This window comes from Hyla sarda, chromosome 11 (assembly GCF_029499605.1).
Source record: "Hyla sarda isolate aHylSar1 chromosome 11, aHylSar1.hap1, whole genome shotgun sequence".
Taxonomy (NCBI): domain Eukaryota; kingdom Metazoa; phylum Chordata; class Amphibia; order Anura; family Hylidae; genus Hyla; species Hyla sarda.
Genome location: NC_079199.1, coordinates 50,045,136 through 50,072,059, shown reverse-complemented (window position 1 = coordinate 50,072,059; position 26,924 = coordinate 50,045,136). Strand labels below are relative to the sequence as shown.

Below are 26,924 nucleotides of genomic sequence, written 5' to 3'. Positions count from 1 at the left end.
GATTTATCCTGGTCTACATTTGCTGTGTAGTCGAATACAATCTACTGTATTGTTTTCTGTAAGCAGCTACTTTAAAAGCGTACCTGTCAAAAAGAAAAAAAAATCCTTTGGTATGTCATAAAGAAAAATACATTTTTTTTCGTTGATCAGTAAAACAAGCTAGGAAAAAGGCGCACTTAGCGCATTCTCTCCCAGTCCTCTGTCACGTGACCAGAGCATACACAAAGTAGGGAGAGAAGCCTGCGGCTGCTCGGTTCTATCACCTATTCCTAGGACATGTCAAAAGTTGTTATAATCACAAATAAACTTTCAAGGGGTTTTCCATGTGGGGATCCCACACTAGGCTCTGCCGCATCTACAGAGAACAGAGCCAGAAGCAGACAGCTCCATACATTGTGTAGTGGCCGTGCTGGGTTCCTCAATTACCATTCACTTCAATGCAGTAACCCAGTACGGCCACTATACAACATATGGAGCTGTCTGCTTCTGGCTTTGTTCTCTGTATATGTATGTGACACTCCTAAATCGGTATGGGTGCCAGGTGTCAGAACCCAATGATCAGATAGTGATAACCTAGGCCATCAATAAGAAAGTCCCGGAAACTCCTTTAAGGCTAAAGAGAAGAATTAAGGAAATCTGTCACCAGTGTCACCTGCACTAACCTGTCAGTACTTACCTTGTCCCGTTCCGTGCCGGGGATCTCAGGTAATCCTCTCCAGTAAGCTTCAGCTAAGGCTTGGGGCACGGGCGGAGCTTAGTGACATCACCGCTGCTGTTCTTTGGCAGCGGGAGGTGATGTCACTAAGCTCTGCCCGTGCCCCAAGTCGGGCCGGAGCTGAAGCTTACCAGAGAGGATTACTGGACATCCCCGGCATGGAAAGGGACAAGGTAAGTACCGTTGTCATCAGTGTCACCTGCACTTCCTGTCAGTACCAACAGGTTGGTGCAGGAGACACTGGTGACAGATTTCCTTTAAAAGATTAAAACTCGTTTAATTTCGCTCTATGGTACGATTTTGAAGTAGCTGCTATCTGAGAATAATACAGTAGTTTGTATTTACTACACAGCAAATTTAAATAATAATAATAATTATAATAATATCCATCTTCTATGACAATTGTCTCCAAACTGCCGACCTCCAGCTGTTGCAAAACTACAATTCATAATATGTCAATGCTGGGACTGGGCATTGTAGTTTTGCAACATCTGGAGGTCCACAGATAGGAGACCATTGCAGCAGACAAAAAAAAAAAACACACATTTGGGAAATGCAGTGAATATAAAAACAAATAGACTAAGTTTGGTTCATTAATGATATTCAATGCAATGCAATGCAATGCAATCAGTATACCTTTTTCATGGTATGTCCACATTTTCCTGTGCACTACACCAGGCAGATCTCTGCACTGTGTTAAGCAGTATTTTCCAACCAGGGTGCCTCCAGCTGTTGCAAAGCTACAACTCCCAGTTGTAGTAGTTTTGCAACAGCTGGAGGCACCGTAGTAGGGGAACACTGGTCTAGGGTTTGATACATGTCTGCACACCAAAGTAAACCCCCATAGCAAACCTCTCCTGCTCCGGACAGTTCCTGACATGTACAGAGGTGGCAGCAGAGAGCACTGTGTCTGACTGTAAGGTTTGAGATTTTTCAATAATCTAAATCTGTCTAGCTTTCTGTAACCAATAGATTTGAAAACAACTTTTGGCCAGAATACCCCTTTAATGGCATTCTTGTTGTTTAAATGAAAGAAATACCTTTAAATCTCTGTAAACTACATTTTTCTCCGAGTGAAGATAATCTAATGCAGAGACTATTTCTGCGCCATAAAACCGCGCTCGGTCTTCGGAAAATATACGTTCTCTTGATAGGTGGAAGAATAGCTGAAAACATAAGCAGCATAGAATAGTTAGAGCTTACCAGGCCAACAGTAAATTTAGATTCATCCATATACCAAAAATAACATATCAACAGGGGCAAACAAAAGGAGGCAAGCCCCCTCCCCTCCACACCCCTATATAGGCCCTCCTCCTCATGGATAGGCTGATCACAACTGCTGCTGAGAACCCGGTGATCAATTTTCATCTGTGGTGGAGCCTGGCATCAAGTGTTCAATTTCCCAGTAGCACCACCACAGGTGAAATGAAGAATTACATAGTCCTCAATAAAATCAATGGGTTGCCAATGCATGGATGTCCCAGATAGGAGATAAGTGGGGCCCAGTCTCTCCCTATGCATGGAGCATCATGTCCGTGTGTGCGCCATGCATTCTCTATGGGAGCGTAGGAGATCCACATTACTCCATGCCCAGGGAGAGATGGGGCCCTGTTCTGGAGATCTCAAGGGGTTCCAGAGGTCAGGCCCCCTGTGATGAGACACTTATCCCCTATCTCGTGAATAGGGGATATGTTTTAAAGTAGTGAAATAGCAAATAGCCCTTTAACAACCTATATTTGCCTACTGGACTGAGGGCCTAACCTAACTTTGAGGCCCTACCGTACATGGACCCTTATCCCATTTGCGGGGTCTGCCCCTATGCTACCCAGAATCTGGCAGATCACGCAGTCATATAATAAGCCACTAGTTTCATATACTGTATACTGCTGTATTTATACGCTAAAGAAGCAGCTGTGCAGCACAGTTTTTTGTCGGTGTCATCAGAAGTTTGTTCCATTGCATCAGTATCCACTAGGTTTGATTGCTCTTCACCTATACAAACATTCTTAAAAGCTACAAAAAGGAACACCGCAGTATTTACCTCTCCTCCATTTGCATATTCCATAACAAAACATAAGCGATCATGAGTCTGAAAGGAATATTTTAATGCCTGTAAAAAAGAAAAATACAACATTCTGTAAACTTTTAAATCACGTATGAGCAATCATTATGGAATCGCTTTCTGCGCCTCCATGCAACTTAATTTTAGAGAGGCCCCCCCAACCCACTTTTCTGTTAACCGTCTTAGCCCACACTTACGAAAACCAACAAATTCTGCAGATATTGAAAGTTATGGAGAGAGGACAGTCACACCAGCAAGAGGGTAACTTTAGGCCAGATAAGTCACAGCCAGACAGCAATGGTGGCAGCTTAGCCCTTCCAGAACAATAGAGTTAGGCAGAAAACAATCCAACATGTCCAACCCTTCTTTCCACCAACTTCGATCAGGAGTCATCCAAAGTCGGCTACCTTTAAGGTGAATATGCACCTTTACAAAGGGTACCTCTCATTTTGTTATGGTAGTAGCATCCCATTTTTAAATTCCCTGCAACTCCGTAGTCCACTGCTAAAGTGATCGGTCTAAGGAACTGGCAGAAGTCCCGTAGACTTGAATTACAAGTGTATTGCAATGCAACTCTATGGGACTTCCAGCATTCTATAAATGACTCTTTAGCATTGGACTACTGAGCTGCCGGGATGAGATTCTGCCCCAAACAACAAAATTAGAAGTACCCTTTAAACTTGAGAAACCAGCGATTTGGGTCCTTCATCATCCCCCCTCCTTCACATCCTTTATACACGGCATGTACCCCCGGGATAACCATACCGATTTTCAAAAGCAAAGGATCTAGAAACCTTAGTACATGCAGGGGTCAATAAAACATCACCTGGCAAAAAGGGAAGGCAAGTTGGACATGATGTCTTTGCTTTAGGATGCACATTACAGAGCAGGCAAAACAAAACAGACAGATATATAGCTTGGTTTTCATATAATTTGTTTTTTATCGATATAGATCCCTGCTCTATAAGCCTTGGGGGCTGTGCCACTTGATGAATGTTGCACATAAGAGAATATTGGCCACTCATTGAGTAGGCCCGCCCCTCAGACTCCAGAGTTATGCAAATTTGTTTTTCCCTGCTCTATATCATGATGCCAACACATAGGTCAATATGTCAAGCATAAAAGATCAGATCTATATGTACTACATAAAGTATCATATTTATATAATATATAATTGATTTTATGTGCAGACTTTAAGTAAACAGGTCTAATCGATATATTATAAATTGAGCATATGCTGATTTTCACGATTAAGCATAACTATAATAGGACGTCAACCAAGTACAACAAGCCAGTGCCTATTTCAGTTCCGCTTATCTGGGGCAGCAGCTTGTCATGTAAAATATAGTAATGGTCCGACTGACAGGTACTGGTTGATACTCCTGTGTTGGCAAGCAACACGCCTGAATACTTACAGTTAGAAAAGGATGCCTAGAATTCTGTAAGACGCGGTTTTCTGTCAGTGTATGTGCTACTTCATCCTGGTTTAAAAAAAATAAACAATAAAAGCGTAAACAATAAAAGTGTTCCAAGCCAGTTTCCTCTTATACTTCTTATTCGTTCAGACACAGCGCCCCCTCTAAGCTAGATACCGTACATTGGAGGATATTTATCAAATGATTTAGACTGGTTTTTCTCATCTAAATTCGTCGCACAGTAAATCACAATCAAAATATGTGCGACTTTTTTCCGACTTTTGCTGTAGAGGATTTTTAGAACATGATGCATGCCAGTCTATTTTAGATGGAAAAGCATTGGAAAAGCGACAAGCCGCATTGGCTGAAAGTACGCCGAAATGTCAGACCATGTTGGAGCAGGTTTAAATACAGTCTAAAGCATAGACCACAAAGTCATAGACCACGAAATTTATCAAGAGCCGTGCATCTTTTGATAAATTAGGCGCACAATAGACCGGCCTAATCCTCTGTAGTTTGGTCTATATTGATGCGGGACATAGACAACTTTGATAAATATCCCCCATTGTCTGGTATTACAGATCAGCCTCATTCAGGGACATGGGGAAAAGCTGCAATACCAGTTTGAGCACCAGAAGGAGAGTGGAGCAGTATTTAAAAATGTAAAGGGGACCTCTTTATTGCTTTTGTGATCAGATGAGATCACATTGGCCAGTCAGCCAATCACACATTACATGGCATATCCCAGATATACAGTATTAAACAAAAAAAAAAAATAGTTATCTGCTTCCACAAACCCCTATTAAAGGCCCATTTTGTACTCTCAACTATTGACAGCAGTGGCTGATAACCAACCCCAGCTGACTACTGTAAGCCCTGTGATCAGCTGATCATTGTAGGACCATAACACAAATGAGGTTGTCCAAATCTGACAAGCCCTTTAAACCCTGGGAAACCCATTTAAGCAATGTGATCTCAGCTACAGGTGGGTCTTGTAACTTTTTGGCAACTTCTTGAACTCTAAGAAAGACTTTAAAATAAAAAAAATAAAAAAAAAAGGGGGGGGGGGATATTTGGGATTATAAAAAAAAAAAAAAAAATTTAAACACCACACTGCTTTCTCTCAAATACAGTGCCTTTAATGGACAGAGGTGCAACACAACCCATGAAGTGAGGTGGCACTGTTTTTGGAACACAGCAATCATGGTTTTCTAATCCAGTACAATGGAAAATACCACAATCCTCATTTATACTACTGTGTCCACTGTTCCAAGCAAGAACCAATATTTCAGGGCACGCCAACGCAGAGTTTGGGTCATATTCAATACATCCCTATAGGTGCATTTGTCATGTGTTTATTATCCCCCAGTAAGCAGTGACCTAAAAGGTTAATTATTTTTAATTAAAACGCAGACTCATAGACCCACCTTTGCAACAATTACTTCTTTTTTTAATATTTTCATAGCATAATATCTTCCTGTTGCTTTTTCTTTGACTAAAATGACTTTTCCAAAGGTACCTTTCCCCAGCAGCTTTAGATATTCAAATTCATTCATTGTCTGTAAGAATCAAAAACAAAAAACACAATGAGTTCCTTCGGGTTCATATTTTTTGTACTAAGCCTCAAAATTCATGCACCACCAAGGATTAACCTATTCAAAGACTGCAAAAATAAGTATTTCAAACATGTACCCAACCCTTCCCCCTCCAAAGTCCTCAAAATATAATAAAAAAGGCTAAACAATAAAAGACTAAAAGATGTACACATTTTAATATCAATATCTTATTTTAGATTATGGTATTCATTTTTATTCAATTCATTTTACCATTGAAGTAACTCCAGCTTCACTCCCCTCATTACCACTGTCAAAGATCAGCTCTTTGAAGGCTAGCCATATACCTTAAATAGAAGCTGGCTGAACGCTTGCGTGGCTGACAGTGATACCCCTTATACACATTCATGGTCAAGCATATATGTGTACTAAATGGGTTAGGGAAGCAATTTGCTGCTGGTTGGCCAATCCTGAAGAAACAGCCAACATCGATCTAATGTGCATGGGCACCTTAAGTATAAATTTCACTGCTACAAGCATTATTTACATATACTGAAGAAACCCCTTAACATTTTGCTGAGACCACTTTATTTCACCAGCACCCAGTTCTTCAAGAATCCCGGTCCTGCGTCCCAACAATGTTACCATCTTGGAGATGATACTTTTGCTGTGTCATAACATACTATTGTCCTTCAATGATCTATTAAATGGGTTGTCTGAGATCAAAAAAGGGTCTTTTTCCCCCAAAACCACATCCACTCTTATTCATAGGCTGTGCCTGGTTATTACTGTATGGATGCTGACCTGCAATACCAGACATATCCTATGAACATAAAAGGCACTGGAAAAAAAAAAAAAAAAAAAGTTGATTTATATATTTGCTAATATATATTTGCTGAAAACCTCACAACTGGGGTGTAAATATACCTGTGCTATTCTTTACCTGTTACCCAATCTGACAAGCCCAAACTGTAATCTGTTGCAGACAGTGACGGTATGAACACGCCTTGTAATTGCTGCTTTGTCTAAAAGGACAGAACATCCAAGACTGCCGAGCATGCATATACTGGTTATATCGAGTGTAATATATATAGGTCAGCTACACACAATCTCTCTCATCTATAGATGTACCGCTCTGAACACATAGGATGGGGTTAACTTACTACTTTGTGTTTTGGTTTAGAAAGAGAGACTTCCATTTCCTCTGCACCGGAATTATCACTCGGGGAACCAGACCTAAAATCCATCATCTCCTCCTCCTGTTTCTTAAGGCTGTCGGCTACTGCCTGGATGGCTTTTATCCATTCTTCCCTGGAAGATTAAAAATATTTAAAAAACCACAATAATAGTGCCAGGGACCATTGTAACCCTTTGTGATGGGACCATCATTGTGATTCACCAGCCAACCTCTTGGACAATTAACATCTCATGTTTATCACTTGCTGTATGGCAAATGCCAAGATCCCTTTGACATAGACATTGCTAAAAGCTAAAATTATGGCTGTCTGTATCTGCCACCAGGGAAAAAACTGAATCCCCTAGTGGTGGATGAAAAATAGAATGTTATCATTTAAAGGGCTCATCCAGGTGTATTTTTTATTCTGAAAGGGCAAATTAGTTAAAATTATAATCTTTTAGAGTTATAATAATGTGTCAAGACCAGGTACCAAAAAAAGCAAAAGGATTGGCAAAGATTGGGACATTGTTGGAACAGCAGCAGTGGGGGATTGGGCATGTAAGTAAAGCTTGATTTAAAAATTTTTAACTAGTCTCCCCCTTTTAAATAAGAATAAAGTATTGGAATTGTACAGACAGTATATTTTAACTCTATGGCTGTGTCGAAGGAAGCAGGGGGTAAAAATTCTGACATATTTGGAGCCCCCAATGAACATATAAAATGATTTGTACACTTCACATAATCATAATTACATATGTATGGTAGCCCAGTATGACTATGCAGACAACCAAAGGAACGGAAAAGGCCTATACACTGTAATGGTCAATACTTGTCTCCAAGCCACAGACCTTCTTTTATTCAAATACACAAGAGAGTTATTAAAAGTTGATCAATAACCCACAGACACCGATCAGATATCAGCTCAAATTTTTATACAAAAAATTAAAGGGACTGCTCTCCACTTTATTTAAAACAGAAAAAGGAATAGACCCCCCCCCCCCCCCACAGTAAACAGAAGAGGTCAAAGCTTACAAAATAAAACATCAGTACTTCTCGGTCAACACGTGAAGCACCTCGTACGGCATCTGACAAATGTTTCATTTGCAGTGATAGACCTGGATTTACTACATGACTATATGCTGTATCTAAGGCCGTCGCCATCAGATCCATTTTGCTATTTTTTTAATGTTTATTTTCAACATCCACAAAAAGTTTTATTTTTAGATCAACAGCTGGACATGCTGCATCTGCTTATTTTAGTTCCACAATCCTGCATGTTGGGACATTCTCGGAGCCATGATTTTAGACTGTATACTGTATCACCATGTAACACTGTAGCCCGACATGTGCAAACTCAAAGTGATGGTAGCAAATAAATCCATGTCATGGCATGTTAACTAAACTGGATTAACGCATGCATTCACCTCGGAACATTGGACATTTTGTGGCTCTTCAGCTGTAGAGCAACTCCCAGCATTCCCTGGCCACCGGTGTTTCTTAAGGTCTGTTAGGAGTTGTATAGCAGCTGGAGAGCCAAATGTTGGAGACCACTGTTGTAGAGTATTACAGAGAGCTATTACCAGCAAGAAAATATCAAGCAATAGCATGACCCAGCAGCCGTGGGCAGGAAGTCTCAGGGGTAGCTATAAGGCAAGCAGAATTATGTGGGCTGCAGAGCCGGGAGGGGAGTATGAGTGCGACGCAAAGGATTTGCCTGGCAGTGTCTCACCGAGGTCTGCACGCTACACTTGATCTTAGGGATGACAGAATGATGCTGCATAGAGGGGGCAGGTGTACCAGGGCATTCCGGAGGTGGTGCCACAACACCAGTTCAAAGGCTGCCTCGATGAGACCTGTGCCCTCCAGGTCTGGTCATTGGGCGGGCAGGGGGGGGGGGGGGTCTACAGCCAGGGTACTTTTGTGCCTTTGGCAGTGGGGCTCTAGGATGAAGTAACTCACTGAGTGAAAGCACGAGCACCAACCTCTTCACCTTTTGGCACTTCACCTCCTGATTCCCCGCCTTCTGGCTAGGGTCAGAGAAATTTTTATAGCATCGTCTGGATGTCAGGGTTTTCAGGGTGTGGTAGCCCTTCTGGGTGTCCCTCCCGGCAATCTAGTTGAGGTGTGTGTGGCCATCAGGTTCCTCACCTACCTGCAAAAACCCTTGGTACTGGGCTGGGTTAAATAAATACATTGTTATTAAGAGTAAAGTTGATCCACAGACACTGATCAGAATGGAGGGACACCCAGAAGGTCTACAGCACCCTGCCACACACAACACGCAAAAGTGTCTCAGTGACGGAAAAAAAAAAATATAAAAATAAGTGGATGAGTGCAGATATACTGCCCGGACATCCAGACAACGCTATAAAAATTTCTCCGACCCTATCCAGAATGCGAAGGGCTTTCTATAGGCCACATGCTTTCGCAATTATTTAGTGTGACCCGTTTGCATTTTGTTTTGCACCTTGGGTGATTGAGAGCACATTCCTTGTCTCTAAAGTATACCCATCATGTGAACATATAACTATGTCTTGTAATTTTGTGTACCATATATAGCATCCGTATAATAATAGAAATGATGATGGGAACCCCTAATTCAGGAATAAGTATGGCCAATGTAGACTCCTATTGCATATACACCGTAGAATTGGAGCTACTCAAAAAACAATGACCATGTCTTTATTAGAAATACAACATACATATACAATTTCATTAAAAAAGAGGAAATTGACACCAGAAAATGGGTGGCATACCTGGGACTGATATTATACTAAGCAACAATAGCAGCAATGTATACAAGTACTATATGGATCTGATGGCAATTAGTGTTGCTCGCGAATATTCGCAATTCGAATATTATTCGCGAATATCGCATATTCGCGAATTCGCGAATTTCGCAAATATAGCGCTATATATTCGTAATTACGAATATTCGTTTTTTTTTTTTTTTTTTTTTTTCACAGTACACATCACAGTGATCATCCCTCTCCGCTTCCAGCTTGTGTGGTGTAAAGAAGGCTGTAATACTACTGTGTGAGACTGGCGTGCGAAAATTCGCATATGCGAAAATTAGCATATGCTAATTTTCGCGTATGCGAATTTCCACATATGCTAATTTTCGCATGCACGTATTTTCGCATACGCGAAAATAAAACGAGAATATAACGAATATGCGAATATTCGCGAATATATGACGAATATTCGTCCATATATTCGCGAATATTCGCGAATTCGAATATGGCCTATGCCGCTCAACACTAATGGCAATGTATATAACAAAAAGCAGTATGCAGAGTCCCTAATAGGCTAACTAGAAGTCAGATCAATATAAAAGATTTAGTAAAGTGTGAGTGGAATAACTAAGCTTGATACAGTATGACACAAAAGTATAATCACAATACAGACCCCACAGCAGCAGTAATGAAAGATCAGGAGTCCCAGGATGCCAACACCCCAACACGTGTTTCGGTCCTGCGACCCTTATCTGGGGGTGGTCCACCCCCCAGACGAAGATCGCAGGACCGAAACACATGCCGGGGCCCGTACAGAAGATGACGGGGGGTCCCAACGGTCTGACACTTATCCACTATACTGCAGCTAGGGGATAAGTGTTCTATGGCTGCAGTACTCCTTTAAATAGGCCAAATGTAATCTTAAGTATAGTTAAGGCAGCATCATGCTGTGGGGGTATTTTTCAACAGCTGGGACAGGGAGACAGGTCAGAGTGAGGAAAAGCCAAATGGAGTAAAGTATATAGATATTCTTAATAAAAACCTGATTCAGAGTGTTCTAGACCATAGACAGGGCTAAAGATTTACCTTACAACAAGTCAATGACCCTAAGCATATATTCAAGAGAACACAGGAGTGGCTTAGGAAAAACTCAATGTCCTCAAGTGGCTCAGCCGGAGCCCTGACCAGAACCTATTCGAACAGCTCTGAAAAGACCCAAAAATTGCCTCCACCGACGGTCCCCATCCAACCTGACAGAAAAGATCTGCAGAGAATAGCAGAAAATCCTCACATCCAGTTTTGCTAAACTTGTGGCATTATAACCAAGAAGACTGGAGGATGTAATCGCTGTCAAAGAGGCTTTAACTAAATCCTGAGTAAAGGGTCTGAATACTTATGTCAATGCAATATTTTAGTATTTCCTCTCTAATAAATGAGCAAATATTTCTAACATTCTGTTTTCACTTTGTCGTTCTGGGGTATTGAGTGCAGAATGTTGGGGAAAAAAAGACAGCAACACAACAAAATGTGAAAGAAGTGAAAGGGTCTGAAGACTTTCTGGAAGCATTGTAAATCTTGTTTTGACAACTATGTACTTGTCTAGACAAAGTGACAAGCAGAAATTTCTAGCCAGTAAACGTGCTTTCTAACATGAAAAGGTCTCCTTCCGCACCAGCCATTCATTAGTACCGGTTGCTTCGTGATCAGTCTGCCTAATTTACATGGGCAGCGAAACTTCAGAACCTGAACATCTCACTCCCAAACTGGTCTTCAAAAGGACCAACGTGAGATCACAGTTTTGCTGGTCTCAACCGCACCTTTAACTTCTGCACCATGCAAAGATGAGAGCTCATCTCAATAATTCAATACAATTGTATAAATATCAAGTTTTCCAAATTGGTTATGGATGAATAAAGTAAAATGCTCCTCAAATAAGATGGATACTTGATGGTGCTGTGCTGGTGCTAAACAAAAACATTCGGACTCGTACAAGAAAACTAATAAAAAGATCTATTTTAATTTCACAGGACAGGCTCCAAGCACAGTAAGATTGGCTTCACCTGTCACGTTCAAACTGCAAGCAAAGAAGCAAGAACTCTTCTTGGGAAATGTGTCTCACAATCTGAAATATACGACTATAGGTTAAAAGGTGTTATCCCAAGAATATAATTTTTCACCTATCTACAGAATAGGTGAAAAGCATCTGATCGGTAGTCTGATTGCACCATTCACTTGGGGACCATCAAAGATAGCAGAGTGGCGCGATTGACTATCTTTGACAGTCCATACATGCTCGACTGTCACTTTATTAAAATGGGGATGAGGTACTTGTATAGATAGTACACCCATTCTTGACAGTGTGCCCCCATAAAGTCTTCAAAAGATTTTACGTGAATCCAATGATCAGTTGAGTTGACATTAGGTTTTTCATAGGCATTTTCCTAGACATCTTATCCCCTATCAAAAGGATAGGGGATAAGATGTCTGATCGCGGGGGTCCTGCCGCTGGCTCCCTGCTGAACCAGGCGTTCGTTTAGAGCGTCGGGTGCAGCGCCGGAGGCTCCTGACGTCACGACCACACCCCCTCAATGTAAGTCTATAGGAGGGGGCGTTTCTTTGCTCTTGCTTCTTTGCTGGCAGTTTGAACTTGACAGGTGAAGCCAACCTTACTGTGCTTGGAGTCTGTCCTGTGAAATTAAAATTGATCTTTTTATTAGTTTTCTTGTACGAGTCCGAATATTTTCCATCAAGTATCCATCTTATTTGAGGAGCATTTCTTTATTCATCCATAACCAATTTGGAAAACTTTTGTCAGGAGCCTCCGCCCCGCATCGCCAGTCATCCGGCACGGAGCGAAGTTCGCTCTGTGCACCGGATGTCTGGGATTCCGTAGCCAAGATCGCCGGGGTCCCCAGCGGTGGGACCCCCGCAATCAGACATCTTATCCCCAATCCTTTGGATAGGGGATAAGATGTCTAGGGGTGGGGTACAAGGGGGTGCTGCATGTGCACCAACTAGTTAGGCTAAAATATTGGATGCTCTATATATACACCCTCGTTATAGGGGACTATGGGGGAGATTTATCAAAACCTGTCCAGATGAAAAGTTGCCCAGTTGCCAATAGCAACCAATCAGCTCGCTTTTTTCATTTTTAACAAGACCTTTGCAAAATGAAAGAAGAAATCTGATTGGTTGCTATGGGCAACTGGGCAACTTTTCCTTTGCACAGGTTTTGATAAATCTCCCCCTATATGCTGACAGACTCTTTAAGGGATGGCTTAAGCAGTGTTTGATATGAATGGCCATGTTTTTATCATAGTGAGCCAAACATGCCTCAAAACAACATACCTCTCCTCAGGAGAATCCACGTGAAACGTCCTCTCTATAACTGTGGTCCATTGCAGGCATCGGATGATGAATGTGTTTGGTTTTGGTCGTTCTGTCTTCATCAGTTGACATTCTATCACAAAAGAGAAGAGCGAGAGGGAAAAAATGGTTCCTGAGCTTCTTCAAACAATCATTTGTCTTGATTATTCCTGCCAAACCCACAGGAGTAATCGGCTACAAAGCGCAGCCTCGACAGAAACGCCAGGCACTGCTCACCGACAGCCTGGCATGAAAAATAACAATATTATTTATAAATTTTTTCTATTAAATTAATATTTATGTTAATTAGATGTGTATTATTTTAATGACAGCCACCCATGTAATAGTTCTGTGTGTTAAGCACAATGCAGACACCAGTTAACAGGATTAAATAAGAAGGATGGAAGAAAGAAGAACTGCAGGATCAAACTGCACCGGGTTTTGTTTATAGTCTGTAACCATTGTGACACCTACATAAGCAGTGGAGCTGTGGACAAGAAAAAAAACAGGAGATTTTTTTTTTAAATCTAAATTTCTTCATTTTTTAGTGCCTGATCAATTGGAGATAGCTTGTGAGTGAACACTGTCTTTAGGCTTGGACTACATGGGACAGAGGTCGCGCAATAGCAAGTCGCATTTTAGTTGCATCACCAAAACATTTGCACGATTTGTCTGCTACTTGATGTCACACAACTTTGTTACGAATTGGTTGAAAAAAAAAATATTCAAACTGCAGAGAGATCATAAGCAGGCTGCAGTCCGACACGACTTACATTGGGGTCAATGATAACTTTTTAAAATTATTTTTTTTTTGGGTCAGTTGTGTCACAGCTGCATCAGGCGGGGGGGGGGGGGGTTGGGGGGGCAGTAATGTGACTTGGGATGTCCCGATACTTTTTTTTCATGTACTTATCGTGAATAAATTGTAACGGTACGCATACAATAATCATTCCAATTAAAATGTTTCACTTTGTTTTCTATTTTTTTTTTTTTATGTCAAAAGAAACATAAGGCCCTCGCTGACACTCCTAATTAAGATATGCACCCAGTAGTTAGGTAGGGAATCCCCCCTCCTATTAGGTAGAAGCCCCCGGCAAGTAGGTAGATCAGTGTTTTCCAAACAGTGGGTCTCGCTAGCTGTTGCAAAACTATAAACTACCCACATGCCTTACAGCCTTTGGTTGTCTGGGCATGCTGGGAGTTGTTGTTTTGAAACAGCTGGAGACACACTGTTTGGATAATACTGAGGTAGGTAATCCCCCCATTAGGTAGAATTTCCTGGTAGGTTGGTGTTTCCTTTGAGTAGGTAGAAGCTCCAAGAAGATAGGTAGGTAGGTAACCCACCCCTTTTAGGGAGAAACCCCCAGTAGGTATAAAAGAGGTATGGTAACAATCAGTTGTCATTTTCTGCGTAAATATCTAGGAGGAGTAACAGAGGAACATCACAACAATCTAACAAATTATTGTTCCAAATTTTTTTTTTTCTGGGTAATATATTTACTAAAACAAACTAGGGCTGGGCGGTATGACCAAATGTGTGTATCACGGTATTTTTGTAACTTTCGGCGGTTCCACGGTATATAACGGTATTTCCTCCTCCTCCCCCCCCCCCCAATTAATTATCAGCCCAGCACTGGGGTAAATACTCACATGTCACCCGCTAGCGCTGCCCTCCTCGTGCTGTTCGTTGCGGCCGCCGGCACAAGGTAAACAAAATAAATTTGATGTTCCGACGTCGGCCTTACGCTGGGGACGAGAACGTCGGACAGCCGTCAGCCTATCACCGGCCGCAGCAATGTTCCGCCTCGGCCGCTGATAGGCTGAGCCCACTGTCATGTAAGGAGCTCTGGACGGCTCCTTACATGACAGTGGGCTCAGCCGGAACATTGCTGCGGCCGGTGATAGGCTGACGGCTGTCTGACCTTCCATTCCCTAGGAAGCAGATGAGGCCGGTACCTGACCAACGGGAGGTAAGATAAAGTTTATTTTGTTTATTTTTTGCAGCCCGGGCATAGGGATACCACACAGTATAGAGCAGTGGTCTTCAACCTGCAGACCTCCAGATGTTGCAAAACTACAACTCCCAGCATGCATGCTGAGAGTTGTAGTTTTGCAACATCTGGAGGTCCGCAGGTTGAAGACCACTGGTATAGAGTGTCAGCGCCGGCGGCCGCAACAAACAGGAGGATGGGGATGGGGACAGCGCTAGGCTGATTAATTGGGGGGGGGGGGGGGGGCAGAACAGCGCTCGCAGGCAACAAATGATTAGTTCCCTGATGTGGGGACAGCGCAGCGCTGGGCTACTTCATTCATTCCCGAGGGGGAGGGGCCAAACCGATATTGCGGTATGGGTTAAAATCAATATCGTGCAGCAGAAAAATGTTGGTATTCGGTATGAACCGGTCTACCGCCCTGCCCTAAAACAGACAAATTAGGAGAGAGGACAGATCTATAAAGTGTGGGTTCATTGATTCTGGAATTGCGTAAACAGCCGTCCCTGACCACATGGGTGTGACGCAGAATACAGCGGTAGCAGGGTCACCAATGGCAAAGATTCAGTTCACTACACTAGTACTCTCTAACCTATGGCGATCTGCACATGCTACCTCCCCCTTGCTGCACCCATGCCATAGGACCAGTGTTATCCAACCAGCGTGCATCCAGCTGTTGCAAAACTAAAACTCCCAGCATGCTGAGAGTTGTAGTTTTGCAACAGCTGGAGGCATACTAAATGGAAAACACTGCTATTGACCAATGCATTTAATGATAACACAAAATAGTTAAAATTATGGAGGTAAAGAGAAAAAATAAATAAATAAATTGCCGCAACAGTAAGAGAACATTTCTCATCTCAACAGCTAAAGTGTCAGAAAAATATGAAAAAATATGCAAATTACTTATTAGCAGGCGCAAAATTTGGTAATGAATCAGCTCCAATGTCTGCAGGGGGTACCTTGCTTTGTCACACAATGCGTACTGTTATCGTATTAAATAATATTATCGTCCCCTATGATCACTGTTTTGCTAAACAGAGTTTTATGGAGTGCGAATGCTAAAAACATACCAAGTTTAATTAACTTGGAGGGAAAGCTTCATTAATTACAAGGCAAGTTCATTACAGCAAACCGGGGGAGCGGATTACAAGGAAATAAACAACTTTTTACTGATGCCCAATATACTGTATTTATGAAATTATGAAAAATATTTTCATGGGTTTTAGTAAAAGTCATTGACCCCAAAGTGGCTTGTGAAAAAAATAATAATAATTATTATTATTATTAGTACGTCATGTCAAGCTTCTTGACTCAATTTTCACAAGATCATGGCAAAACCGCGACATGTGAATGCACCCTAAATGTGGCCAATGACAAGTAATATAACAAGTCATAATAAGAATCCAATAACACAACCACCAAAGGTCTTTCAGGGAGGCAATTATTCAACATCCTTTCAAATACACAAATGCATAAAAGCACACCGGTATATCTCCGTTCTATACAAGCTCCGGGGATATGGTGCCCATAGCCATCTATGAAGCCATACTCTTCCTATATATGCCATCAATGTCATACATAGTATGTATTATCTGATTCCCTATTACGGAGGCAATCTCCCCTAAAAGTATTGTTTCTAGAGGGAAATATTAAAGGGGTACTCCACTGAAAAACATTTTTTGTTTTTAAATCAACTGGTGCCAGAAAGTTAAATAGATTTGTAAATTACTTGTATTAAAAAAAAATCTTAAGATGCCTGATCGCGGGAGTCCCGCAGCTGAGGACACCCGTGATCATGCACACGGCACCCCGTTTGTAATCAGTCCCCGGAGCGTGTTCGCTCCGGGTCTGATTACGGGCAACCACTGGGCTGGCGGTGTGTGACGTCTCCGCCCCCATGTGACGTCACGCTCCGCCCCTCAATGCAAGCCTACGGGAGGGGGCGTGATAGCTGCGGGACTCCCGCGATCAGGCATCTTATAAGATGTGTAAGCACCGGAGAACCCCTTTAACCCTTCCAGTACTTATCAGCTGCTGTATGTCCCAGAGGAAGTTCTTTTCTTTTTGAATTTCCTTTCTGCCTGACCACCGTGCTCTCTGCTGACACCTTTGTGCATTTTAGGAACTGTCCAGATTAGGAGAAAATCCGCATAGAAAACCTATCCTGCTCTGGACAGTTCCTAAAACCAGAGTTTATTCCAGCCGTTTACTTCGTTTTCTGCTGAAAATACCTCAACACATGGCGTAAATAAAAGAAGAATTTCCTAGACTGTTCACAATGCAGCCAAAAAGAACAGAGAGAAAGGGGGGAAAAAGAGGGGATATATGGAATTCATTATGTCAGACTTTCGAGAGTGCTAAGAAATGTTCTGACCATAAACAAAAGTAGGAAGCTTAGCTGTGGATGTCGAGAAAAAAAGAATAGGAGGAAAGCCAGAGGAAGGAGGTGATATCTACACCAAAAACCTTAACCCATTGCACAACCCACAGTCCTATGTAGATGTATTACACCTTTAGGGGACCTCAGACTTACAGATGCAATAGAGCTGATCTTGTTGTTTAAGACTTCATGGGTTCTACACAAAAGCTTAGGTCACAATGAGTGGTGCCTTAATACAAGCTCTGCTACATCTCTATGTCTAATTTTCTTTTTTTTCTTTTCTTCTTTTTTATATACATCTACCAGTTATAACCTTGGAATGCATATATACTTACTGGCTACGGAGAAATTGTTCAAAGGGGTTTCTAATTGATCGACATCTTGAGGGCGTTCCTTATAACCAATAAAAGTACCGTCAGTCTTGAGGAGAAAGTAACGGGGCCGCCAGGTCTTTATGTACTCACCTGAAAAGAAGAAAAAAGAGGAGGTGGTCATTTCAACAATAGGAGTTATACAAATTCTGTAAACTGAAATAGAGGGTTACCAAATAATAACTTTGCTCTCTATGGAGTGTGGATACCTAGCGAATAGCAAATACCAGTGAAGTGGTTTTACAATAAGCCTTTTTTTTTTTATAGGTCGTCAATAGCTCAGACTGTTACCCTCGATAATATCACACTATGATGCATTAACAGGCCAGACACATGCTCTTCAAATAAGTTCCTTGGCAGGAATAATAGTGGTTGAATGGGTTTACCCACATATCTGGAAAGTAGGTTGGGGGGCCACAGCCATTGCTGCAAGAAGGCACACCACCACCTTTAGTGTTCTTCTAAGTGTCTAGAAAAGTATAACTGGAAATTGTAGTTTTGCAGCTGCCTAAAGCTGTTCATGCACACAAAACAGCTGTCTGCGGGCACAGCTGTTTCTCCCTTTCATTTCATGTACCTGCATGCTCAGCCCCAAGATCAAAAGAATCAGGCAGTTGAAACCCAACATGTACAATCCTTCTCTCCCCCAGAGTGGTCGGGACACATTTCCTCCATACACACTTAATGGTCATACAGTCCGGCTGAATTTACAGAGTTTGGCAGACTTCCATGTAATGTGTATGCCTAGCGACCACCTCAAGATATCTAAAAGCCTTTATCTGTGAAGGCCCAAAAAGCCTCATATTCTGCAACTAAGTACTTTTTGTTCTATAGAACAGCTAGATATTCTCACAGGCTAAACTTTAAAGCAAACTAAAAGCAATGAATTGTTGATGAAAAGTCTAATTGGATAAGGTGCATCACTTGTCCGGTGATCTCTCTGGAGAACAAAACACTTATTTGATTTGACTTTCAAATCTCTTAAATTTGTCTGGATGAAAGCCTTCTGGAGGATTCAAGTGCCAGAACTACGTAGATTGAGAACAACAGGAGATGGTTCGGAGAAAAGCTAAGCTTTGAGATGGCCAGTCAACAAGTGAAAAGGAGTGGTAGAACAAGATAGCATAAAGTTAGAGTATAATGGGAGGTGAGATCATTGGAGGTCCATTAGGTCCAGATCCACACTGATTCCAGTCTAGTGGAGACCACACGTCATGGAGAGCATTTGGTGCTGGTCAGAAAATAACCTTTAACCTAATACTTAAAACTATTGAAGCAATAGCCATCAGCTTAAGCTGACTCCCGATTCCCCAGGGTCCAACAATCACACACCTTTCTAAAAAATTTGTAGAATACACCATAAATATCAGCCAATGGGACCTTCACCAAGAATGGTTGTGCCGAGTTGATGTCAGAAAGGTTATGGTTTTAACTTTCTATTTTGCTCTATGAAAGCTACAGAAATAGTTTTGTGACTGAGGTTGATAATTCGTATAACTTCCATTTACTGCTATGGCACCCCACTTCTTAGCTTTCAAACAGTCATGCTTCATTAAAGGAGTACTGCAGCACTGGACAATTTATAAGAGTCTGATCACAGTGGTCAGATAGCTGGGAGCATTGCAATCTACTGCACCGCGCTCCGGTTCTCAGAGTCGAAGCGCAGTGCAGTAGATTGCATGGGTCCTAGCTATCGGACCCCCGCGATCAGACACTGTCCTACATTGCAGTACCCCTTTAACTCAACCTTGGTAGGTATAAAATCAATGCTAAATGAGAACTTTCTCTTCTCAGCATAAAACAACATTTCGTGATATCATCGCTAAACACTGCAAGATAAGGCCAAGAGCTGCTATCACTCATTGACAACAACCATTAACTTTTACCCAGTCTGGATCAAAGCTCCTCCCATTCACAATCTGAAGGATTAACAGCAGCCCATTGGGTGACTCAGGGTTTTAAGAAATGTGCTTTTTTTAATTATTTGTAGATCAGATGGCTCAAAGTCCTATATAACAGTCATGGGATACCATTAAAAGTCAGTGTCATGGCTTTTTAGAAAGAATAGTATCCTTGTTGGTTACCCTCTGCTTACACTCCTGACCTTTTCTAACTCTGAGCTGGAATTTAGTTCATAATGTCCATCGGCTATTTCCAGCGTGAATCAGGTTATATCAGCTACAGATCGATAAAAAGAAGATTCTTTTAAATATTTGAAAATAATAAAAATCACAAATGTATTTTATTTATAAAGGGACATCCTCTTCAAAAGACGGATTTGCATAAATTCCAAATGATCTATCCCAGGGCATATGATTCTGTAACTGGCACTATTCCTGTTAGGCTAATACAGACTACAGGTGTTACCAAATCCAAAAGGGGTTTTCAATTATAACATTACAGGGGTTTCTAACGGATTACTATAAACTTAAACACAACTAAGTATTGAAAGGGGCAGGCCAGGTTTGGGGGTTTTTTTTGCAGTTATTTTTGCAGTTATTTCAAAAACTCTTCTTTTCTAGGCAAACAGAGCATTAGTAGTCCCGTATGTATGTTTTCTGGTGCAAACTATAGATAATCTGGCTTCAAACTGCTTTTCTGGTCTGAAACATGTCCTTTTAGGTATTTGGAGCACAGAGCTGCGCTAGACATGTCCAACGTTGGATTGGGGCACCTTGGACCCACCAAAAAAAGCATTGGCCTGCAGATATCTATAAAGACTAAGCACACACTCTTAATAACATCCTAATCTTTCGTGTTATCATTGCACAGAGAGCTCACAAATTAAAGGGAAGAACTGGCACTGTGTTTAGACTCCAGGTCCTAATGGGTAATCTGCGACTGAAGGCTAGATTCAATGCCCCATATCACATATTGCCAAAAGCAGGTGGCACTCCCTCAATTATATCCTTGGCCTGAGAAAGGTCTCATTGAGGGACTGAAACATAGCATTTGTAACTTGATGGGTGAATAAAGAATCACTTCCTTCATGTTTACATTGAGTGCCGCCTCTCTGCTTTTGCACAGAAAAGATACATCACTAAGATTTAAAGGGGAACTCTGGTGGAAACAAGTAGAAAACAAATGTTTTAAAATCAACTGGTGCCTGAAAGTTAAATAGATTTGGAAATTATTTATTTTCTTTCTGACAACAGTGCTCTCGGCCGACAACTCTGTCCGTGTCAGGAACTGTCCAGATTAGAATCATAGTCTCATAGAAACCTATCCTGCTCTGGACAGTTCCTGACACGGACAGAGGTGTCAGCAGAGAGCACTTTGAAAGAACTTCACAAATTTCTCTGTAGTATATCTGTAGCATACAGCAGCTGAAAAGTACTAGAAGGGTTAAGATTTTTAAATACAGCTGAAAAGTACTAGAAGGGTTAAGATTTTTATATAGAAGTGATTTACAAATCTGTTTAACTTTCTTGCATCAGTTGATTTGAAAAAAAAAATATATATATATATATATATTCCACCGGAGTACTGCTTTAACAAGAAATAAACATTACGCCAGGCATAGGCAAACTTCTGCACGGCAGATGTTTTGGACTACATCTCCCATAAGCCTTTTACAACAAAAATGCTGCTAAAGCATCATGGAAAATTTAGTCAAGAACATCTGCATTGCCAAAGTTTACCTATGCCTGCCTTCTGCTATGTTTATACCGCAGAATTTCAGAGCGGAATTTCACTGGAATATTTACCTCAGAAATTCCTCTGCAGTAGTCCAATTGATTTCAATGGGATTCGGCTCCAACTGTGCACACGGCAGAATTTCCAGAGGCAGAAACATCTCGATTCCAATGTCCACAGAAAAAAAATAGATATGTCTATTCTTTCTGTAGATTCTGCTCGGAAATGCATTTTCGGCTGTGTGAACATAGCCTTAGTGGCAAGTGACTGGCTACAATATCATCGCCAATTGGAAAGGTCTTCTACTTAAAGGGGTACTCCGGTGCTTAGACATCTTATCCCCTATCCAAAGGATAGGGGATAAGATGCCTGACCGTGGGAGTCCCGCCGCTGGGGACCCCCGTGATCTTACACGCGGCACCCAGTTTGTAATCAGTCCCCGGAGTGTGTTCGCTCCGGGTCTTATTACAGGCGATCACATGGAGAGCAGCGTGTGATGTCACGCCTGCCCCCCCGTGTGACGTCACGCTCCGCCCCTCAATGCAAGCCTATGGGAGGGGGCATGACAGCTATTATGCCCCCTCCCATAGGTTTGTGTTGAGGGGCGGAGCGTGATGTCACACAGGGGAGCAGGCGTGACGTCACACGCCGCCCGCCCTGTGATCGCCCGTAATCAGGCCCGGAGCGAACACGCTCCGGGTACTGATTACAAACGGGGTGCCGCGTGCAAGATCACGGGGGTCCCCAGCGGCGGGACTCCCGCGGTCAGGCATCTTATCCCCTATCCTTTGGATAGGGGATAAGATGTCTAAGCACCGGAGTACCCCTTTAACCTTTAGCCTTAGTGTGTGAGAGCCTGGGCCCATAGGTTCCTCCAGGACTCTGGTGAGTCAGTCCAGGCCTATAACAGTTCAAGGTAATATAAAAGGGGACCCCCAGTGCGAGATTACCCTCTATTATAACCACAGACAAACCCTTGATTTAACGAGAAGTTCAAAAGGTTTTTGAATTTAATAGGAGTCTTAGTCTAAATATGCAACTTTGTGTCCAACCCAGAAATCACACTTAATTTGGCATTTTGCTATGTGAAGCAGACTGCACTGCTGGTGATTTAGAGCCCACAGAGAAGACAGTAGGGTGGTACAATAAAGGAAGTCAAACTGCTTCATATACCGAGATAAATAATACAGTATGTTTTTCAACATCTGATCCTTAAATGCATAGCAAACGTAGAATACCGAGCAGATGTCCAATGTATTATTTCTTCCATTGTCATTTTTCACTGTGACATATGGAGAACTTTTTTCATTTACATTTTGCAGTGCAAGTACTTTATACACAACTAAAAGCAATTTACTAATCTGTGGAACAGATTTAATAAGAAAGAATAGTCCGTCAGAAGTTTTTTAAAGGAAGAAAAATTTAAATCATTACAAGACGACGTCTTTTCAAAGTTACATCTCAACTTTTCAGATCTCTTCATGTGTAGAGTTCGAAAGCAGAATTTTAACTTAAATTTCAGTTCACTGGTAGAATTTTATAGAAACTATACATACATTCAAAAAATATTAAATATTGAAACAATAAATATTGTTTAAAAAAAAAAATCTCATGGGGCACTTAAGTTTTTGTTTTTTCCACTTTTTCTTTCATTTAATCAATTGTCTCTGTCTTAAGGATCCTATTCATTAAGAAAAAAAAAAAAAAAAAAAAAAAAAAATCTAAAGGCTTAGGCCAGAAAGGCCTTCACAACACGACACAGATTACAGAGATGAAAAAGTCTTGGAACAATCCAGTCTTTGTTGCGCTTGATCCTTTTTTTTTTTTTTCTTCTTCAGTTATCTTTAAGTATCCTTCCTGCCGGAATATCAAATTTACACTTTGTTATAGTTTCTCTTCCACTGCTGCATTCTTACAGGTCTACAGATACTAATAAGTAAAGATAAATGACTAAACATAGGCAAAAATAAAAAATAAAGTAATATAATGCCATTTCATTAACAAAAACTAATATATACCTAATATATATCTAATTACCTAAGATTAACAGAAATAAAATAAAAAACATTAAAAAAAAATTCTGCAACAATTTAAAAATTACATCTTATTAAATATTAGAAAAATAACATCTAGCCAGATAAAAGTCCAATCTTGTACACAAAAATAAAAATCACACTAAGGTGTAGTTTTTTAATTTAAGAAAAAGAGTAGAAGGGCATTTAAACTTTGGTCAACGGGAACAGCAATATTTGCTGTATACAAAACAAATCCTTTATGACCAGGCGTCACGTGAATGGGCTGAACTAATGTATCTTTGTTTTTTTTCATGGTAGGAGTCTTGAGAGAGACACTGCTGCCCTCTTGGCATATGAAAAGTTAATCCTACTGAGAATTTAACAAGAATGCATTTTTCCCCCCAACAATGCCTTCCTGAATTGGAGCTGTCTGGCCCTGATAGAGTACCTAACATAAGAAACAGCTGCCACTCCCTGGGAAGCGCACTGAGTAAGTGGAGTATAACGAGCAACGAGCACCCGCCAAACAAAAGAAAATCCATCTTTATTTACCAACTGCTACTTGCTTGTTGCTGTAGCGAGTCATTTAAGAAAATCAGCAACCCCTTAATATTGGAACAGTTGGAAGAAGACAAAAATAAGTAGAGGAAATTAGAGAGAGTACTCAGTGCTATTAATATCTTAACAATGATAGTTTTGTCAAGATGAACAATTTTTTTGCACTTAAAACTAAAAAAATGTTATAATAAAATTCTGCATCTAATTGCACTGCACAGCTGATGCAAAGTGCAGCTATCTTTAATCTGCTGTGACTGCTTTTATTTTATATAAAAAAAAAAATAATAAGTTAAGCCCTCTGACAATGTTATTTTTCAAAAATATTGAACTCCTTTGTTGCATAGTACAATGTTTTTGAAAAGTTTAAACAGGAGTTTACATTGTTATTTGTAATTTTTTAACACAGTAGTTGGTGGTTCTCGTCATTTTTAGATCCAATTCTGGGGACAAAAAAATAAATAAAAAATTTGCACTAGAGCATACATAACCACTCTAAATAGAGATTGAGATGAATATGACCTAGACACAAACACATTGTTCTTGTTCTCTTCTTATTCTCGCAAGTTTACTTAGTTTTTAATTAAAATATACAAACTTTAAGAATTTGTTACAAGAACGGCTTATAAACTAGGCGGAATGAGCGGTTAAAAAGGATGAATGGGTCGAGTTGTGAAAGAGATGCTCATATTTCTTGATTCAACAAAGTAGTTTTTCTCACTTTCTTTAGAGACAGAAGAAAAATTGGAAATCCAGTTGCCGGTCGCATTATGGGCTTTAGACAGCTTGGGAACAAAAAATTATGCAAATGCCATTCCCAATATGCACACCAAGAGACAAGGACCTCTGCCTTGTTTGTCTATTCACAGTGGTGCAGAAGGGGGCCAGTTCTTTGTTAATTTTTTTTTCTTCTGGACACTCTCTGGATGTGTTCTCAGCCTTTGCCTCCAGCGTACAGCTGCGGACGCTCTGGCTGTGCCCTGAATCTCAATGAGATGGCTTAGACTGCAGTCAAGGGTGCTTCCCAATGGGGAGGTCAAGCCTGAGTCAGCAGACTGTCTGCACCAGACTGGCGCTTTACAGCTTATCCCGGCTCTCTGCCTTTCATGGACCATATAAGGCAGTCTACTGTCACAACAAGCTAATTCAGTGCTAGGCAAATCCGCTCCCTTGCTTTATTCTCACTCATTTTCCATGCAGCTGGATAGTGGTACATTACGTCTCAGGCCCCTGCAGCAGCATGCATGACAATGATTGACACTGCTGGCAACAGGTTAAGAAGAAATGCTTCTGCCTGAAGTACTGCCCTGTCTATTCTGCACTCGCACCGTTTCTCACGCTCAGACAAAGCTACAATATCCGGCACCTGCTTAATTATCATATCTTCTGAACAGGTTCCCCAGCTCCCCCTGTCCTAATGAGGCTGATGTTCAATGTACAGAGTCTAATTTGTCAAGAAATGGAGAAGGGAAAAACTAAATAAATAAAACATACAACACAAAGACAGTAAAATAAAAAAAAGGTACTAATATTGTGTTTTTGTTTTGTTTGACTAGATGGGAAAAAAAAATATCTACCCTGTGTTTTCAAAATTAAACAAAAAAATTAACAAAACCAAACGGAAGATAAAGTACTACATATCGGCAAAAGTACATTCCACATGCATACTGTGCATTTCTCAATCGGTATGATTATAATCGAAGGCCCAATACTTAGTAGCACGATTTAAAGATTATCCTCCGAGCAGAAAAAAAAGGATTACCTTTCTCCGCCACCATTCCACCCATTCTGGTGTCAGGTGTATAAGTTCTGAGACAAGGGACGATGGGTACTTTATTGTGATCATTGCATGCAGATGAAACCACACCTGCATGTAATGGCCATTGGTCACAATATGCAGGCATGGCACCGTGCACCATCAAAAGTGCTTATGGCTCTGTAGTTTGAAAACATAGGGACTTTGTGTGCACCTATTCAGCCGCCTGCACACAACTTTGTAGAACGGAGCTGTAGGAACTGTGTGCCCTTATACAGTCTCTGGCATATCCATTCAGCCACGAGTGCATTAGTAAGGTCAGTTGTGAATGGTTGTTGGCCAATAAGAGTTGGCTTGCATTTGGTGGACCATCTTAAAAGGGGGGGGGGGGTCCGACCGCTGGGGCCCCCCGCGATCTCCTGTATGGGGCCCGGCTCACTGGCCAGACAGCGGGTGTCGACCTCTGCACAAAGCGGCAGCCAACACGCTCCCTTAATACAGCACTATGGCAGAGCCGGGGATTGATGTAGGTTGTGCTCCGGCTCTGCCATAGAGTTGTATTGAGGGGGCGAGTCAGCTGCCGCTTCATGCGGTGGTCAACACGCCCCCTTCCCGCGGGCTGCTGGGGCCCCATACAGGAGATCGCGGGGGCCCCAGCGGTCGGACCTCCCACGATCTGAAACTTAGGATAGGGGGATATATTTTTCAGCACTGGATATCTCCTTTAAGGGCATGGTTATTTGTAGCCATCCAGCCATCAAAAACTACATTTCTATTGCATACCAGGGCACTGTTATGATGAAACAGTGGATGGCCTTCTCCAAAATCACCAAAATGTAGGACTCTCAACAGAAAAACCATCACTGTAGTATAGATAACATTGTATAATTCAGATATCTTTACTGGCACAAAAAGGCCCAACCACAAAAATGAAAAAGTCAAAGCTTAAGGGGTTTTCTGACAATGAAGCCGGAAGCGGCCTCAGCGCAGTGGAGTCCTGTACAGAGCGGGGAGGAGAGGAAGATACGGAGGGACGGTAGGAATATGCATAAGCCGGGCGGTGCTACGGGCCCAGCAGCAGTGACGTCACAGTGCCAGATGAAGGCAGTAACCCCGCCCGTGCCAGTTAGAAGATGATTTGCATATCTTGAAAAATGAAGATATGGCGAACGGCGGGGCAGATCCGGGCATGGT

General features: G+C 41.5%; 1 protein-coding gene across 2 annotated transcripts in view; it reads right to left on the bottom strand.

Annotated features, from left to right (window-relative positions):
- Positions 1-26,924, bottom strand: part of AKT1 (AKT serine/threonine kinase 1) — a 148,808-nt gene that overhangs the window by 49,291 nt on the left and 72,593 nt on the right. For both annotated transcript variants that reach the window (XM_056547349.1, XM_056547350.1), the window contains exons 3-9: positions 17,733-17,861; positions 13,006-13,117; positions 6,909-7,056; positions 5,620-5,751; positions 4,193-4,258; positions 2,757-2,825; positions 1,756-1,881 (exon numbers count right to left, since the gene is read on the bottom strand). In XM_056547349.1, coding sequence (XP_056403324.1) covers positions 1,756-1,881; positions 2,757-2,825; positions 4,193-4,258; positions 5,620-5,751; positions 6,909-7,056; positions 13,006-13,117; positions 17,733-17,861 — 782 coding nt within the window. The remainder of the gene's footprint in view (positions 1-1,755; positions 1,882-2,756; positions 2,826-4,192; positions 4,259-5,619; positions 5,752-6,908; positions 7,057-13,005; positions 13,118-17,732; positions 17,862-26,924) is intronic.